Genomic DNA, 16,459 nt, shown 5'->3' with positions numbered 1-16,459 from the left:
CCCTTTGGAAGTTTATTTATATCTTTTTCAACTTCTGTCTCTGACAATAGGTTATTTACATCCTCTTTTTCCTATTCTGTCAATATGGAGATTTTAAATATTTTTAAATAACAACTTATTTCATTGAACTTGTCAGGATATTTTGGCATATACTTGAGCAAAATAGTTTCTTTAATTTCTCTTAACTTGTTGTGAATTATTAATTCTTTTTTATATTGGGTAGTTTTGGAGTCTTTTATTTAAATTAGCTGAAGTTTATGTCCTTTATCAGTTTTTAATATCCCACTGAAAATAAGAAAACTATTGAACTAATAAACAAAAATATGAACTGGTTTTATGAAAAAACAATAACATAGATGAACTTTGATTAATTTGATTTTTAAAAAAAGAAAGAAGAAAATCACATCATTATCAAAAATAAAAAGGGTGAATTCACCACAAATGAAGAGGAAATTAAAACAAGAATTAAGACCTATTTGTTCCATTATATGCCAATAAATCTGACAATATAAGTGAAATGGATGAATATTTACAAAAATATAAACTACCCAGAGTAGGAGAAGAGAAAATAAATGACTTAACCCCATTTTAGAAAGAAAAATGAAACAAAGCCATCAATGAACTACTTATGAAAAAATTTCAAGAGCTAAATAGATTTACAATTGAATTCTACCAAATATTTAAGCAACAATAATTTTAATACTATATGAACTATTTGGAAAAATAGATGGCGGCCTATCAAATTCTTTTTATAACAAAAATATGATGCTGATACATAAACAAAGAAGAGCCAAAAAGAAATTATAGACTAATTTCCTAAATTAATATTGATGCAAAATTTTTGAACAAAATATTTGCAAAGAGATTACAGCAACTTATTTCCAAGTTAGTACACTATGCCCAAGCGAGATTTATACCAGGAATGCTTGGCTGGCTCAATATTAGGAAACCATCAGCATAATAGACTATATCAATAACAAAAGTAACAAAAATCATATTATTATCTCAATAGGTACTGAAAAAATTTTGGACAAAATACCCATTGCTATTAAAAAAAAAACATTAGGGAGCATACAAATAAATGGAGTTTTTCTTAAAATGATAAGCAGTATCTATCCAATATTATCAATAAGTATTGTATATAATGAGGAAAAACTAATAAGCTTTACCAATAAGATCAGGGGTGAAACAAGGATGCCCATTATCACTATAATTAAATATTGTTCTAGAAATGATATCTTTAGCAATAAAAGAAGAAAAAAATTGAGGGTATTAAAATATGTAATGAGCCAAGAAAATTATCATTGTCCTTTGCAAATGATATGATAGTATACATAGAAAAGCCTAATGAATCTATTAAAAAGGTATTTGAAATAAGTAACTTTAGCAAAGATGCAGGATTTAAAATAAACCCAGAAAAATCATCTATATATTTATATAAATCATTTCTATATATTATATCTATATTACACATATAAATATATATATAATATACATATAAATATATATATATAAATATCCATATATATATATAATATACATATAAATATATATATATATATATATATATATATATATATATATATATATATATATATATATATATATATATTTAACAGCAGTGAAAGACAGAAAAAGAAAATTCCCTTTAAAGTAAGTATAGGCAATATAAAATGTCAGCTGGATGACACTTCTTTTTACAAATGGAGACTAAGAGCCAGAAAATTTAAATGACTTCTCGAAACTCCTATGTATAATACATGTTACCATTAGGATCAAACTGGATTACTCTGACTCTGCAATGGAGCTAATTTCAGCTTAGTAGCATTGAAGTAAATGCCCTGTCCCAAAAAGTTCTCAACTGTAGGAAAAGGGGTTTTAGAGGTCACTCAATCCAGATCCTTCCTTTGCCTGTCATCCCCAAAGTATTAACCACCAGAACCATATTCAGATCTAGGTCCTTTGACTCTTGGCTCCTTCTCCCTGTGTTATGCTTCCTTCTACTTTTGACCAGAGGCAGTGTGGCCTAATGGAGAGTGCTGAACTTGGACTCAGTTGAATAGGGTTCACATCTACTTTCATGCTTCTGAGTTGTAGAATGTGGAATGCAATAGATAGAGAGCTGTTTCTCGAGTCTGGAAGATATGGGTGCAAATCTAGTCTCAGAAACTTACACTCAATTTAATTCTAGGCAAATTCCTTAACTTCTGTCTACCCTAGTTCCTTCAATAGGAATAATAGCATCTACCTCCCAGGATTGTTGTGAAGATCAAATGAGATGGGATGTCTGCTCACTTTCCCTGTCCCTGATTGCAATGATCTTTCCAGCATAGCATGTAATACACTCAAATGGAAATAAATGGAAAACAACAATAAACTGAGGTCCAAAGATGTTAATTCATTTGGTCAAGATCACAAGTCATAGAGAATGCAAAAGTAGTGATAGATAAAGTGAAGAGATGGGATTTAAGAAAGGAATAAGTAGAGAAAAAGAATCAGCAGAGAAAACATTGCAGAAAGGGCTCTAAAGGTCATCTAACCAATCTTGCCATTTTCAAGAATAATGCTGGGTCCTGCTCACACCCATCTCTCTTCTCTAACATGTCCCCTGACTCCCAGAGCCAGAGAACAAATACCTCCTTGGATATGTCTGAGGCTCTTTCTCAGGGGATCCAGATCTCCAGGGCCCTTATTGAATCAATTTGCTCTCAAATTATCTAATGAGACTGATTCTAGCTGCTCAACTATTGCCTCTCTTTTCCCTTGGGCAGGAATTCCCATTATTAGTGAGATCCAGGGTAAAGAAACTCTCCTACCCCCTCCAAAGTGCTGGACCTATAGGAGGAGACTGGAGGTTGCTCTTGGACTCACTTCCTCTCTTCACTGACGTCACCTGTCTTCCTTTGGAGGGTATGTGTATTTGGTATACACAACTGAGTAGAGCCAAAGGTGACATCTGAACGTAGATCTCTCCTAACTTCAGGTCCTATGAAAGATGGATATAGGATCAGAGTACTTGGCTTTGAGTCTGTTCTGTGTCACCTTCAACCTATGGGGCATTGGGAAATTGAGAAACACTCATTAAAAGTGTATTGTGTGCCAGACATTGTGCAAAATGCTATGGATGCAAAGGCAAAAATGAAGTTTTTCTGTACTCAAGAGTAAAAATGAACAGATTTCAGACAGAAACATACACAGAAGGACACAAAATAGCCACAGCCTCCTTGGGCCTTTATTTGCTCATCTATAAAATCACAAGTTTGACTAGAACCCCAAATGGTATTATTCCTCAGGAAATTGAGGTTGGGAGAACAGAGGAGTTTTGGAGCAATACAAGCCTAGTTCCCCCTAATGGAAAGGCTGAGCAATGAAGCCAGGGCAAGCTTCTGAAGGCAAGTAAAGGACAGGGAATGGTGAAGGTAATTGGTCCCTGGGTCCTCAGCCTAGATGGTTTGGCTGGAGGAATTTGGGTATACCTTACATGATTAAAAAGCCCAGGTTGAAGGGCTCATATGCTGAGGGAAAATCATAGAACACTATGTTTTCTTACCTGAAGGTGAGGGTTATTTGTAGATGTCCCCCACGTCTTAAATTACCATCTAAAGACCTCCATATCTTGTAAGAAATAAATTGGAATTTCAGTTTCTGTATGAAGAAAAACAGCTTTTTAATTTTTTTCCATTTTTTTTCCTTAATTCTTTTTTTTTTTTACTCTCCTTTAATTTTATTTTTAAAGTCATTTCACTATGTATAGGCTGGGATAAGCCATTTTAAAATCATAAACATATAGTGACCACAGTGAGCAAATGTCATTTGCTCAACTTGTATTACTGTATTTGTGGCCAGCTTTGATTTCTGCTTAAAAATTGGAAAGGGGAGGAGTGTTGTAACATCTTTGCTATCTGAACAAGTCAAGTCATCATTTTTAAGTGCCTTCCCTATGCCAAATACTGTATAAACATTGAAGATATTGTTTATCCTTTGTTTTTGAAAAAAGTTAATGACATCCTAGATATCTTGACTTAAGGTGAATTGAATTTAAAAGAAGCAGACTTGCACAAAATCATCAGCCTCACCCTCTCTTCTAGCCATCAACTTGGCAACCCATCATTATGGAGATGCAACCTGGGAACTTTTCAGAAGGCACTACATATATCCACAGCCACTAGAAAACCCAGAAAAGAAAGTTCTTGACACTATCAAGTAAAATTATTTTAGCAGTTAAAAGTCACTAAAGAACATTAAATTACCTGTTTTGTCACCATACCCTAAGGAACTGAAGAGCAGCTAAAACCTTCCCTATGTATTAGCTCCCCCATTAAGATAAGTAACTTGGGAGCAGGGTTTGTCTGAATTTTGTATTTGTGTCTCTAATGCCTAACACAATATTTTAAACATAATAAATACTCAATAAGTGCTTTATTTATTCATTCACTTAGGGATCTACTAAAGCAGAAGATGCTTTAATTTTAAGTTCTCTTAATATTAGTGATTTGGTGCTTTAAAAAATGTTTGTTATTAGTATGAATGCCCACCTTTGAGAATTATCTGATTATATCTTTTGACCATTTATCAATTAAGGAATGTATCATATTTGTAAATATTTGAATCAAATCTTTACAGATGTTGGAAATGAAACATGAATCAAAGAAACATTCCTTTTTCTCAGTTAATTCTTTGTCATCAGTTTTTAGCTGCATTGATTTTGTTTGTGAAAAAGATTCAATTTTATATAATAAAAATTGTCCATTTTATCTTCTACAATCTTTTTTGATTGTTTGATCATGAACTTTTCACTTCCACAGATATGAAAGCAATTTCTTCTGTTTCTTTATTTTTTTTTGTCATAGTAACTTTTATATATCTAACTCATTTGCTTATCTTATTCATTAGGTTAAGTTGATTTAAAAAACGACAAATGTTGATAGATGTGTAAAAACAGGTACAATTAATATTTATGGAGCTGTGAAATTGACACAGCCATTCTGAAAAGCAATTCAGAAATATGTCCCCAAAGTTAAAAAATTATACTTATCATTTGCTCCAGCATACCACTTAAAAGCTTATACCGCGAAGAATGTATGTGTAAATGTACACATAAATAAATGTATACATCATATTAATATTAATTAACAATATATAATAGTATAATAATCCTTATAAGAATCACATATATGTATATATGTACCTGTGTTTATCTTTGTACATGTTTGTGTATATGTGTGCATACATGTGTGTGTATATTTGTTCACAAACATTGGCTCATTTTATTATAGCAAAAGCCTAGAAAAACTAAGGGGCTATCCGGTAACCAATTATGTCATATGATGTCATACAATTGTCCTATCAATTATGCCACATAAATAGCATGCTCTCATACTGTAAGAATGATTAACTCATATGATATGTATGAATTGATACAAAATGAAATCAGAAAAACCAGGGGAATAATTTGGATAATAACAACCACCAATTTTCACCAATTCTATCTTGCCCCTGTTGCAGGCATGGGGATTGATTTCTACCAATATGTAAAGCATCTCAGAGAAATGGGCTTTGAAACTGGGATTACATTCATAAACAAAAATAATTTTGAAGAACTTAATAACCGATTAAAGTAATGGCCAACCAAGACTTCAAAGAATCAGTGGTGAAGCATTCTACTACCTCTCTCTCCTGATAGATATTTGATAGATTTAATATGCAGAATGAGACATATAATTGTGGACATTTCTGATATAGGAATTTATTTTCCTGAACTATGAATATTTACTGTAAAAGTTTTGTTTTTATTTGTTCCAATAGGTGATAGGTATGGGAAGGAGAAAATATGCTTATTTGAAAAATAAAATAAAATGAAAAAAATTAATCTCTTGAATTTAATTATTGGTAACATTTGAGAACTACAGAATGAATAAATCTATTGAATGGAAAAGGGATATGGAACTACAGAATGAATGTTTGGAAGACTATCATAAATGATAGTTTTTTTTTCCATCTTTGATGCCTAACATAGGATCTTGCCAAGAATTGGAGAAACTAGAGAATCCGTTGGAGATTCTCAACCATAAGATGGAATTCAGTGGATAGAACCCTGGACTTGGAATCAGAAAGAATCATCTTCATGACTTCAAATCTAGGATAACACATTTGCTAGGTATGTGACCCTGAAAGTCATTTAATCCTGTTTACCTCAGTTTCTTTATCTGTAAAAGGAGCTAGAGAAAGAAATGTCAAACTACTTTAGTATCTTTGCCACAAAACTCCCCAAAAAATGAAGTCATGAAATCAGACATGAAAGAGGTGGGCCAACAACAACAAACTATGTGATATCTGAACTGAATTTTTTAGAGCTGAAAATTTTGTGAATAGAGCTCTTAATGTAATCAACAATCCCCTCCTGATACCTCAGGAAAAGTTTCTGCATTGACCTGAAAACCAAGAGATATATCAAAACAGGCTCCTATATTGAAGTATAGCTCAATAACTACTGAAAAGTAGTGTGTTTCAGAATCAATAAAAAGAACTATAAAAAAATCACTGTGAAAATATAAACAAACAACCCTCAAACTTTCTTAAACTGAGGAAGATTCCAGTTCAAATGATGTATATTTCATTCTTTGATAATACCCAGAGAAGTCAAGAATTCTGCCATCCAGAAACTAGGCATTGACCCACACTTAACACTGTACACCAAGATAAGGTCAAAATGGGTTCATGACCTAGGCATAAAGAATGAGATTATAAATAAATTGGAAAAGCATAGGATAGTTTACCTCGCAGACCTGTGGAAGAGGGAGGAATTTATGACCAAAGAAGAACTAGAGATCACTATTGACCACAAAATAGAAAATTTTGATTATATCAAATTGAAAAGTTTTTGTACAAACAAAACAAATGCAGACAAGATTAGAAGGGAAACAATAAACTGGGAAAACATTTTTACAATCAAAGGTTCTGATAAAGGCCTCATTTCCAAAATATATAGAGAATTGACTCTAATCTATAAGAAATCAAACCATTCTCCAATTGATAAATGGTCAAAGGATATGAACAGACCATTCTCAGACGAAGAAATTGAAACTATTTATAGACATATAAAAATATGCTCCAAATCATTATTAATCAGAGAAATGCAAATTAAGACAACTCTGAGATACCACTACACACTTGTCAAATTGGTTAGAGTGACAGGGAAAGATAATGGGGAATGTTGGAGGGGATGTGGGAAAACAGGGACACTGATACATTGTTGGTGGAATTGTGAACACATCCAGCCATTTTGGAGAGCAATTTGGAACTATGCTCAAAAAGTTATCAAAATGTGCATACCCTTTGATCCAGCAGTGTTTCTACTGGGCTTATACCCCAAAGAGATACTAAAGAAAGGAAAGGGATCTGTATGTGCCAAAATACACAGCCTTTTTTTTTTTCACAGTTAGTCTTCTTTCCTTTAAATAAAATGAAGATGGCAGAATTCTTTTTTTTTAATAACTTTTTATTGATAGAACACATGCCGGGGTAATTTTTTTTACAGCATTATCCCTTGCATTCACTTCTGTTCCAATTTTTTTTTTTTTTGCCTTTTGTGGCAGCCCTGTTTGTAGTGGCTAGAAGCTGGAAAATGAAAAGATGCCCATCAATTGGAGAATGGTTGAGTAAATTGTGGTATATGAATGTTATGGAATATTATTGTTCTGTAAGGAATGACCAGCAAGATGAATACAGAGAAGACTGGCGAGACTTACATGAACTGATGCTAAGTGAAATGAGCAGAACCAGGAGATCATTATATACCTCAATAACAATACTGTTTGAGGATGTATTCTGATGGAAGTGGATCTCTTCGATAAAGAGAGCTTTAATTGATCAAAGATGGACAGAAGCAGCTACACCCAAAGAAAGAATGTTGGGAAATGAATATAAACTGCTTGCATTTTTGTTTTTCTTCCCGGGTTATTTCTACCTTCTGAATTCAATTCTCCCTGAGCAACAAGAAAACTGTTCGGTTCTGCACACATATATTGTATCTAGGATATACTGTAACCTATTCAACATGTAAAGGACTGCTTGCCATCTGGGGGAGGGGGTGGAGGGAGGGAGGGGAAAAATCAGAACAGAAGTGAATGAAAGGGATAATGCTGTAAAAAATTACCCCGGCATGTGTTCTATCAATAAAAAGTTATTAAAAAAAAAAAAAAAGAATTCTGCCATCTTCATTTCATTTAAAGGAAAGAGGACTAAATGTGAAAAAGATAGTGGGGGAGGTCTGACCCCAGAAAACTCCATATTCCCCCAGACAACCCAATTGTAGAAATAAAGCAGATTATATCAATGGGCAATTATCACAAGCAGTTAATATTATCTAAGAATGTAGAGTTATTACCATATACAAGTTATAATAAAACACTTAGAAATTTAGAAAATCGGGTAAAAAAGGTCAAAAATAGCAAAGCAATTGTTAAACTGACAAACTGTGCATAAGAACATTTGGAGGTGGGGTAATTTTGCATGTTAATTTCAATTATTTCAATTATTTCAGTTATATCCACCTCTTCATAACCCTATTTGTGGTTGTCTTGGTAAAGATAGTAATTTTTATCATTTCTTTTTCCAGCTCATTTTATAGATGAGGAAACCAAGGCAAATAGATTTAAGTGACTAGCCCAAGGAACTAGTCTATAATAATAGACACCCCACTATTAAGTGTCAGAGCCCAAATTTGACCTCAAGTTTTCCTGATTCTGGATCCTCCACTGTCTGCTATGGTGCCATCTAGCTGCCCAGTTAGTAAAGTAGTCAGATACAATTCTCTAATAGCAAGTATATAGAATATGGTTGTAAATCATAATCTTTTGATAATGTTATTATACTTTGATATTGTCTGTCTATTGAATGCTGTGTTTTCTGATTATAAAATGTTGCTATATATTATTCTATTATTTCTGTGTTTGTATTCATATGCTTTATATTTGATTTATTTATTTGGATGCCTATTTGCTGGTATAATGGCATACATGTATATATATTACATTTATACACTTATATATTTACATAGTTATGAATGGAGATATTTACTTTTGCTTACATATTTTATAATGTACATTATAAATAGTTTATATAAATTATAAGTTATTGAGATAAAATATATAGTTCAAAATCCCATTTCAAATGCTATTTCTTCATATATATTAACATTTGATATTGAAACAAAGTTCTTTCCCCTTAATATTGCACACAAAAATAATAATTACAACATTGGCAATGTCTTCCATCTTTTGACAATAAATAGAGATTTCATACTTTATGTAAAAGAAGTTTTAAGGCCCTTTAAATCAATAATCACTTCATTTAAAAAGGAATCTAAGGGGAAGAGAAATGTCTATGTAAATTCCCACGGTATAAGAAGACTGAAAAATTAGAGGGAAATGGGTCATGAAAGTATTTGAATGCCAAATGATTTTTAATATTTGCTCCTAGATGTGATAGAGAGCCACCAGAATTTTCTAAATTAGGTGTATTGAGATGTTCAGACATGCTTTAGTAACATCACTTTGGTGACTGAATGAAAGCTGGACTAGACTAAGGGGAGACTTGAAGTAGACAGAATCACCACAGGCTATTACAATTATCTAAGAATGAGTGAATAAGGACCTGCACCTCATTAATAAAAGTATAAAAGGAGATAATGGGGCATATTTGAGAGGTACTACAAAAGTACAATCCACAGGCTTTCACAACAGATTAGATATGAAGAATGAGAACTAGTGAAGAGTCAAAATATGTTAAGTAATATAGAAAAATGAAACATTATTTTTTAAAATAACTTTTTATTGATAGAACCCATGCCAGGGTAATTTTTTTACAACATTATCCCTTGCATTCACTTCTGTTCCAATTTTTCCCTTCCCTCCCCTACACCCCCTCCCCCAGATAACAAGCAGTCCTATACATGTTAAATAGGTTACAGTATATCCTAGATACAATATATGTGTGCAGAACCGAATAGTTCTCTTGTTGCACAGGGAGAATCGGATTCAGAAGATATAAATAACCCGGGAAGAAAAATAAAAATGCAAGCAGTTTATATTCATTTCCCAGTGTTCTTTCTTTGGGTGTAGCTGCTTCTGTCCATCCTTGATCAATTGAAACTGAGAAATGTTATTTTTTAAAATTACCAGAGGCTGTAGAACATTTTTTAAATTTCTAAGATGGCAACTAAGGAAAATAAATAGAATCTAACTATAAAACCTAAAAAAAATACAAAATAGGATTAAAATAGCATTACTTAATGAGAGAAAAAAGAGAATATAATCTGTTTCCAGTAATGAAACATGAATATATCTGGAAGGGGGGACCCTTAGTTGTCCATTAAAGTGATAACAGAGAAATTGGAGAAATGGAGAAACTAGAAAATCAGTTGGAGATGTTCAACCATAGGAGTGAACTTGAGAAGATAGTGACATACTCAAAGTTAATAGGGAAAAGAGGAAGTAGAGAGGGTTTACTGGGAAATTACTGATTTCAGTTTTGGATATATTGACTTTAAGGTGTGAGTTGTTTGAAAGGCAATTAAAGGTCCAAGACTAAAGTTCAGCAGAAAAGTTAAGGATTAGATTTTCATATTTGAGAATCATCAGTATAGAGCTGATGATTAAATCCATTGGAGTGATGAGATCAACAAATAGAATAATACAGAGAAAAAGGAGAAGATCCAAGCAAGAGAGTTCTGTGGGATACCCAAAGTAAATGGACATGATTTGGAAGAGGATCCAAAAAAGCAGACTGAGAAGGAGCTATAAGGTAGGTAGAATAAGAATCAGGAAAGAATGGTGATTAACAGTGTCAGAGACTATGGATTGATGAAGAAGGATGAGAATTCAGAAGTAGTCATCAATTAATGATAGTTCTGGGTATAGATGTACAGCATTTGAATTGTAACCTTGTCAGCCATTCCTTTATGTAGTTCATCCAGTTCCTTTCTTTAGTTCATGTAACTAGCCTGTGATTATGCCTAATAAATATTCCATTTTTCCTTTTGTTCTTTCTCAATTACTTGTGAAGAAAAAAATTAATCTTACTTTTTAAAAATTTTGAGTACCAAATTTTCTTCTTTCCTCCATGATCTCCTCCCTCTTTGAGAAGGCAAACATTTTAATAGATTATACATGTGCTATCATACAAAACATTTCAATATTAGCCATGTTGCAAAAGAAAACACAAACAAAAATCTTAGGAATCATAAAGGGAGTTTTTTTTTTTGTTTTATTTTGTTTTAGTATACTTCAATCTGCCTTTGGACTCCATAAGTTATTTCTCTGGTGATAGATAGTAATTTACTTTTTTTATAATAGCTTTTTAGTTTCAAAATATCTGCAAAGATTGTTTTCAACATTCACCTTGCAAAATCTTGTGATCCAATTTTTTTCTCCTTCCCTTCCCCATCACTCCACTAGACAGCAAGTAATCCAATATGTGTTGAACCTGTACAATTCTTCTATACATATTTCCACATTTATCATGCTGCACAAGAAAAATCAGATACAAAAGGGAAAAAAAAGAGAAAGAAAACAAACAACAAGCAAACAACAACAAAAAGGTGAGAAAACTATGTTGTGATCCATATTCAGTTCCCACAGTCCTCTCTCTCTGGATGCAGATGGTTTTTTCCAATCCAAGTCTATTGGAACTGGCTTAAATCACCTCATTATTGAAAAGAGCCATGTCTGTCAGAGTTGATCATCACATAATCTTTTTGGTGCCATGTACAATGTTTTCTAGGTTCTGCTCATTTCACTTGGCTTCAGTTCATGTAAGTCTCTCCAGGACTCTCTGAAATCATCTTGCTGGTCCTTTCTTATAGAACAATAATATTCCATAACATTCATATACAAAAACTTACTCAGTCATTCTCCAACTATTGAGCATCCATTCAGTTTCCAGTTCCTTGTGACTACAAAAAGGATGGCTACAAACATTTCTGCACATGTAGGTCCTTTTATGATCTCTTTGTGGTACAGCCCCACTACTGGATCAAAGGCACACTTTGATTGTCCATTGGGCATAATTCCCAGAATGGTTGGATCAGTTCTCAACTAGTAGGTAATAATTTTCATCATAAATCATTTGAAATTGTCTTGGATTATTATATTTCTGAGAATAACTAAATAAAAAAAAAGTCAAATAAAGTCACGGAATTTTATAAAAATTGCCAACTATAATAAGAAGTGGTCACCTACTCAAACTGGAATACATAACTGTAGTTAGGAAATATATTCCTTATGTTTTAAAGTTTTATTCTTATATCCCATGAACCAGAGAACAAGCGTTCTTATCTCCATTTGGCAGATGAAAGTAAGGTCCAGTGAGAAGAAAGATCACAAATTTATATTAGTAGCAATTTTCAGAGTACAATATTGGCCATTGCATAGGAAGAATTATGAGGGTCTGCTATTAGGGACCTTTTTTCCTATTTTCTTTCAAGACTCTGAGCTGCATCATGGTCTACGAATGTAAAGTTTCCTTAGGGCTGCCTTCATATCTCTGTTCCTCATACTATAAATAATAGGGTTTAAGGTAGGGGTGAGGATGGAGTAAAATATGGCAGCGAGGCGCCCTTGAAGTGGGGAGTAGCCATTCGCAGGTCTCATGTAAGCTGAACTGCCAGTCCCATAAAAGAGTACTACTGTGATGAGGTGGGAGGAACAAGTGGAGAAGGCCTTCTGGCGACCCTGTGTGGATTTGATACGGGCCACGGTGGCTAGGATCCGGATGTAGGACAGGACAGTAAGTGCAAAGCAGCTCATGATGACACAGCCACTGACGATAAAGCCAGCTGCCTCATGTTTGTGAGGATCAGTGCAGGACAATCGGAGGAGTGGAGGGATGTCACAGAAGAAATGTTCTACTGTGGAATCACGGAAAGACAGGGTGAAGGTGTTGACTGTGTGGAAGGACGAAAAGAGGAGTCCACTCACCCAGGCCACAACCACCAGCACACAGCAGAACTCTGGGGTCATAGTGGTCCCATAGGTCAGGGGCTGGTAGATGGCCAGACAGCGGTCATAGGCCATGGAGGTGATGAGAAAACACTCAGTGGCCCCACAGAAGACAAAACCAAAAAGTTGAACTGCACATGCTGGGAGAGAGATGAATTCTGAGCCGGCCAGGGCAGCAAAGAGCGCCCGGGGCAGCGTGGTGGTGGTGGAACACATGTCAATGAATGATAGATGCTTGAGGAAAAAGTACATGGGTGTGTGTAGATGAGAATCCAGATTCACTGCTTTGATGATGGAGATGTTTCCAAGCACAGAGAATATGTAGATGAAAAGGAAAATGGCAGCACTAAAACTTTGCAGCTCAGGAATGACTGAGAAGCCCTGGAGAATGAATCCCGGAACCCTAGTGCAATTGGTCATTTTCTGTCCTTGGAAAAGTCCATCAGCCATAGGGGATGCACAGGAACAGGTTCATTAGAAGAATTCTGGGAAGAAAATGAGGGCCCAGGAAGAGCATCACAAAATCTTATAAGCTATAATTTATTTTTGTTTACACCCTTCCCTTTAAACAGAGTTCTTCCTATATGTAAACTATCTGAGATTGTGAAGAGCTCAGGGTTATGTCATATCACCTACCCTCCCACACAGAGTAGTTTTCCCCAATAAGTAGTCTTCTGTTTGGATTCCTGAAGTAATATAGTGTAGCGCATTTCATTTCATGAAATTGTAATGATTTCATAATTTTCCCTTATATTTAGCCAATAATTTTCCTCTTATAAAGTCTATCCAATTATGTCCCTGAGATCATAGAAAAGAAATATGAAGTAACATGGCACAGTGGAAACATTAGATTTGGAATTTGTACATCTTAGTTTAAATCTTATTTTGGCCATCCATATTAATATGGTTCAGTCATTTCACCTCCTGTGAGGTCAGTTTCCTTTTTTATAAAATAAAGTGATTTAATTAAAGAATCTAATTAATAATAATAATCCCTTCTCAGATCTATAGCCTATAATCTTTCTTCTATATGACAACTCTTTGAATGTTTGCTATTTCCTTTTCAATTACATCTCTTTGATAAGCTTAAAAAAACATGATTCCTTCAACCAATTTTTTAGTAGGAAAGTTTGAAGTCCCTCCCTCACGTTGTTACACTGCTCTTGATGCTCTCCAGCTTGACAATGTGCTTCCTAGAATATTGTACTCAGTGTACAATGTGATTTATTCCAGGTGTGGTTTGACCGTGACACTCAAACTAAAGGAAAATCAAAAATGTGCTCATCTAGAAAAGAAAATGGATGATTACTAACCATAATTCATTCAGTAGGCAAGTATATCTGCTATCACCTTGATGTGTTACCTCCAGCAGAACTTTCATGACTCTGTCACTTATATCTAGATTGCCCTCCTTTCCTTTTTTTACCTTTTGAATTTATACTCATCCTTTAAAGTCTAACTCAAACATAATATCTAGGATCCCCTGGTTGGTAACATTTCCCTTTCATTTCATACTTTGTTTTCAGCCCTTTGATGAAATCATCATCCTCTCCCATATTGCTTGGATACACTATGTGTTTCAACTACCTTCTCAGTCTGGAAGTTCCCTCATTCTCTGTGGTCTTGTCATCCTAGAACATCCTTTTACCCTGAGCCTCTTTTACCTCCTGAAGCGTTCTTCCTGGAACAACTATTCTGAGGAAGGCCCAGGGCAGCCACTACTCAATCCTCTTCTGACTCTGTTTCTCCAAATATTGATACTATGCTCTGTATTGATACCTTCCCCCTCACTTCCCACTACAGCTATCTTTTATATGTATTTTTCCTGATTAAAATGTATGACCTTTAAGAGCAAGCACTGTTTTTTGTAATTATATTTGTTCTCCAGCCTTTAGCATTGTGCTTGACACATATGCTTATTGACTTGTCCAGCAGCAGTAGCAGCATGCTTCATATTTGTACTTTATGTTAAGGTTCACAAAGAACCTTACACCTTATGTTACTTCATTAGAAATACACATGTTGAGTTGTGATTATGTCTTAGCCCTTCTTGTCCATCTACACCTTTCCTGCCTCCCACAAGTATTCTCAGGTAGTAGTAGTAGTAGCAGTAGTTGCTACAGCAGCAGTAATGATTATAATAATATTTGTATTTTATAACTTACAATTTTTTTACATATATGATTTCTGTTGTTACACTGCTCTTATGAGGTACACACACTAATATTTACTATTATCCCCATTTTGTAGATGCACAAACAGATTGTAAAAGGTGAAGTGATTGCGTGAGTCATATAAGTCAAAATAGGATTGGAACTCAGATTTTTATCAATGTGGAATACTGGAGCTACTAAATCATCTAGATCATCTATTTTCAATCTAGTCAAAGAAAAAACTGTCACTTGACATTGCTACCTATTCAAGCCAATTTCCTGTCCCCTTTACTGCCCAACCTCAAGAAAGAGTTTTCTTTGCTAACCCTATTACTTCTGCCTAGAATGCTTATTCATCTTAACTTTTCTCTTGAATTATAACCCCTAAATCACGAAATACTTGCTGGAATCACAACCTGGAAGGCCTATGGAAGGCAAAATTTGTCCAAAACAGAATCTATTATTTTCTTCTACATAACTCTATGATTTCTGTGATTTCATACAAACTCTATGATTTCTGTGAACACCACTTGATTTTAAATGTCTGTATATTATGATATAAACCATATTCCCAGTCTCCCAGTCTCCCATCTTCTGATTTCTTATTACCATTCCCTTCAATTCTCCACCCAATTCCTAACCAAATACTTCCACCCTTTCTACCATTCTTGTGGAAGGCCTATTCCATAGGCAATATATTTCATTTAAAATTCACTTTGAATCTTTCCCCTTTTGCTCTTTACACCTTTTAGGTATCTCTGACATTTGACTTCCTCATATGACAGCCTCTGTGGCCACCCTTTCCAGTAATGGTTGCACTTTGACTCATTCTTCTTGGCTCACTGATTGATTTGGAAGAATTGAAATGCTCCTTCCTTCTTACTGCCACTCATAACCCACTACCTCCATTACTTAGTAATCCCTCCTACTCTGAGGTCCATGTTATTCACATCTACCACCAATCAAAATTCTGATAGCTATTGTCTATAAATTCCCATTGTTAAGGACAATTTCAGGTGATACTCTATCCCTTTTAAGTGTTATTTTATTTGCCCTCTGTTTAAAAAATTAACATTCATTTTCATAGAATTTTGAATTTGAAACTTTCTTCCTTCCCTCTCTCCTCTTCTAGAAGTGGTAGGCAATTTGATATAGTTTGTGTTATCATGTAAAACATATTTCCATATTAGTCATAGTGGTGAAAGAAGAAACAGATCAAAAAAAAGAAAAAAACACAATAAAAAATAAGATAATTGGAGAAAAAAATATGCTTCAATCTGCATTCAGGGTCCATCAGTTTTTTATCTG

The 16,459-nt window shown here is 34.1% G+C and overlaps 1 protein-coding gene across 1 annotated transcript; it reads right to left on the bottom strand.

Moving 5' to 3' along the window:
• Positions 1 to 12,497: 12,497 nt before the first annotated feature.
• Positions 12,498 to 13,448, bottom strand: LOC127557584 (olfactory receptor 5B12-like). The gene has a single exon (XM_051990894.1). The coding sequence runs from the start codon at positions 13,446 to 13,448 to the stop codon at positions 12,498 to 12,500; it is 951 nt and encodes a 316-aa protein (XP_051846854.1).
• Between the last annotated feature and the right edge of the window lie 3,011 nt (positions 13,449 to 16,459).

The sequence above is a fragment of the Antechinus flavipes genome, chromosome 3 (genome assembly GCF_016432865.1).
Source record: "Antechinus flavipes isolate AdamAnt ecotype Samford, QLD, Australia chromosome 3, AdamAnt_v2, whole genome shotgun sequence".
Lineage (NCBI taxonomy): Eukaryota > Metazoa > Chordata > Mammalia > Dasyuromorphia > Dasyuridae > Antechinus > Antechinus flavipes.
The sequence above is the reverse complement of the archived record's forward strand: the minus strand, read 5'-3'. Positions and strand labels throughout refer to the sequence as shown.

Excerpts from the sequence above, each read along its gene's own strand:
- LOC127557584 (XM_051990894.1), bottom strand. The coding sequence starts at position 13,448 with ATGGCTGATGGACTTTTCCAAGGACAGAAAATGACCAATTGCACTAGG.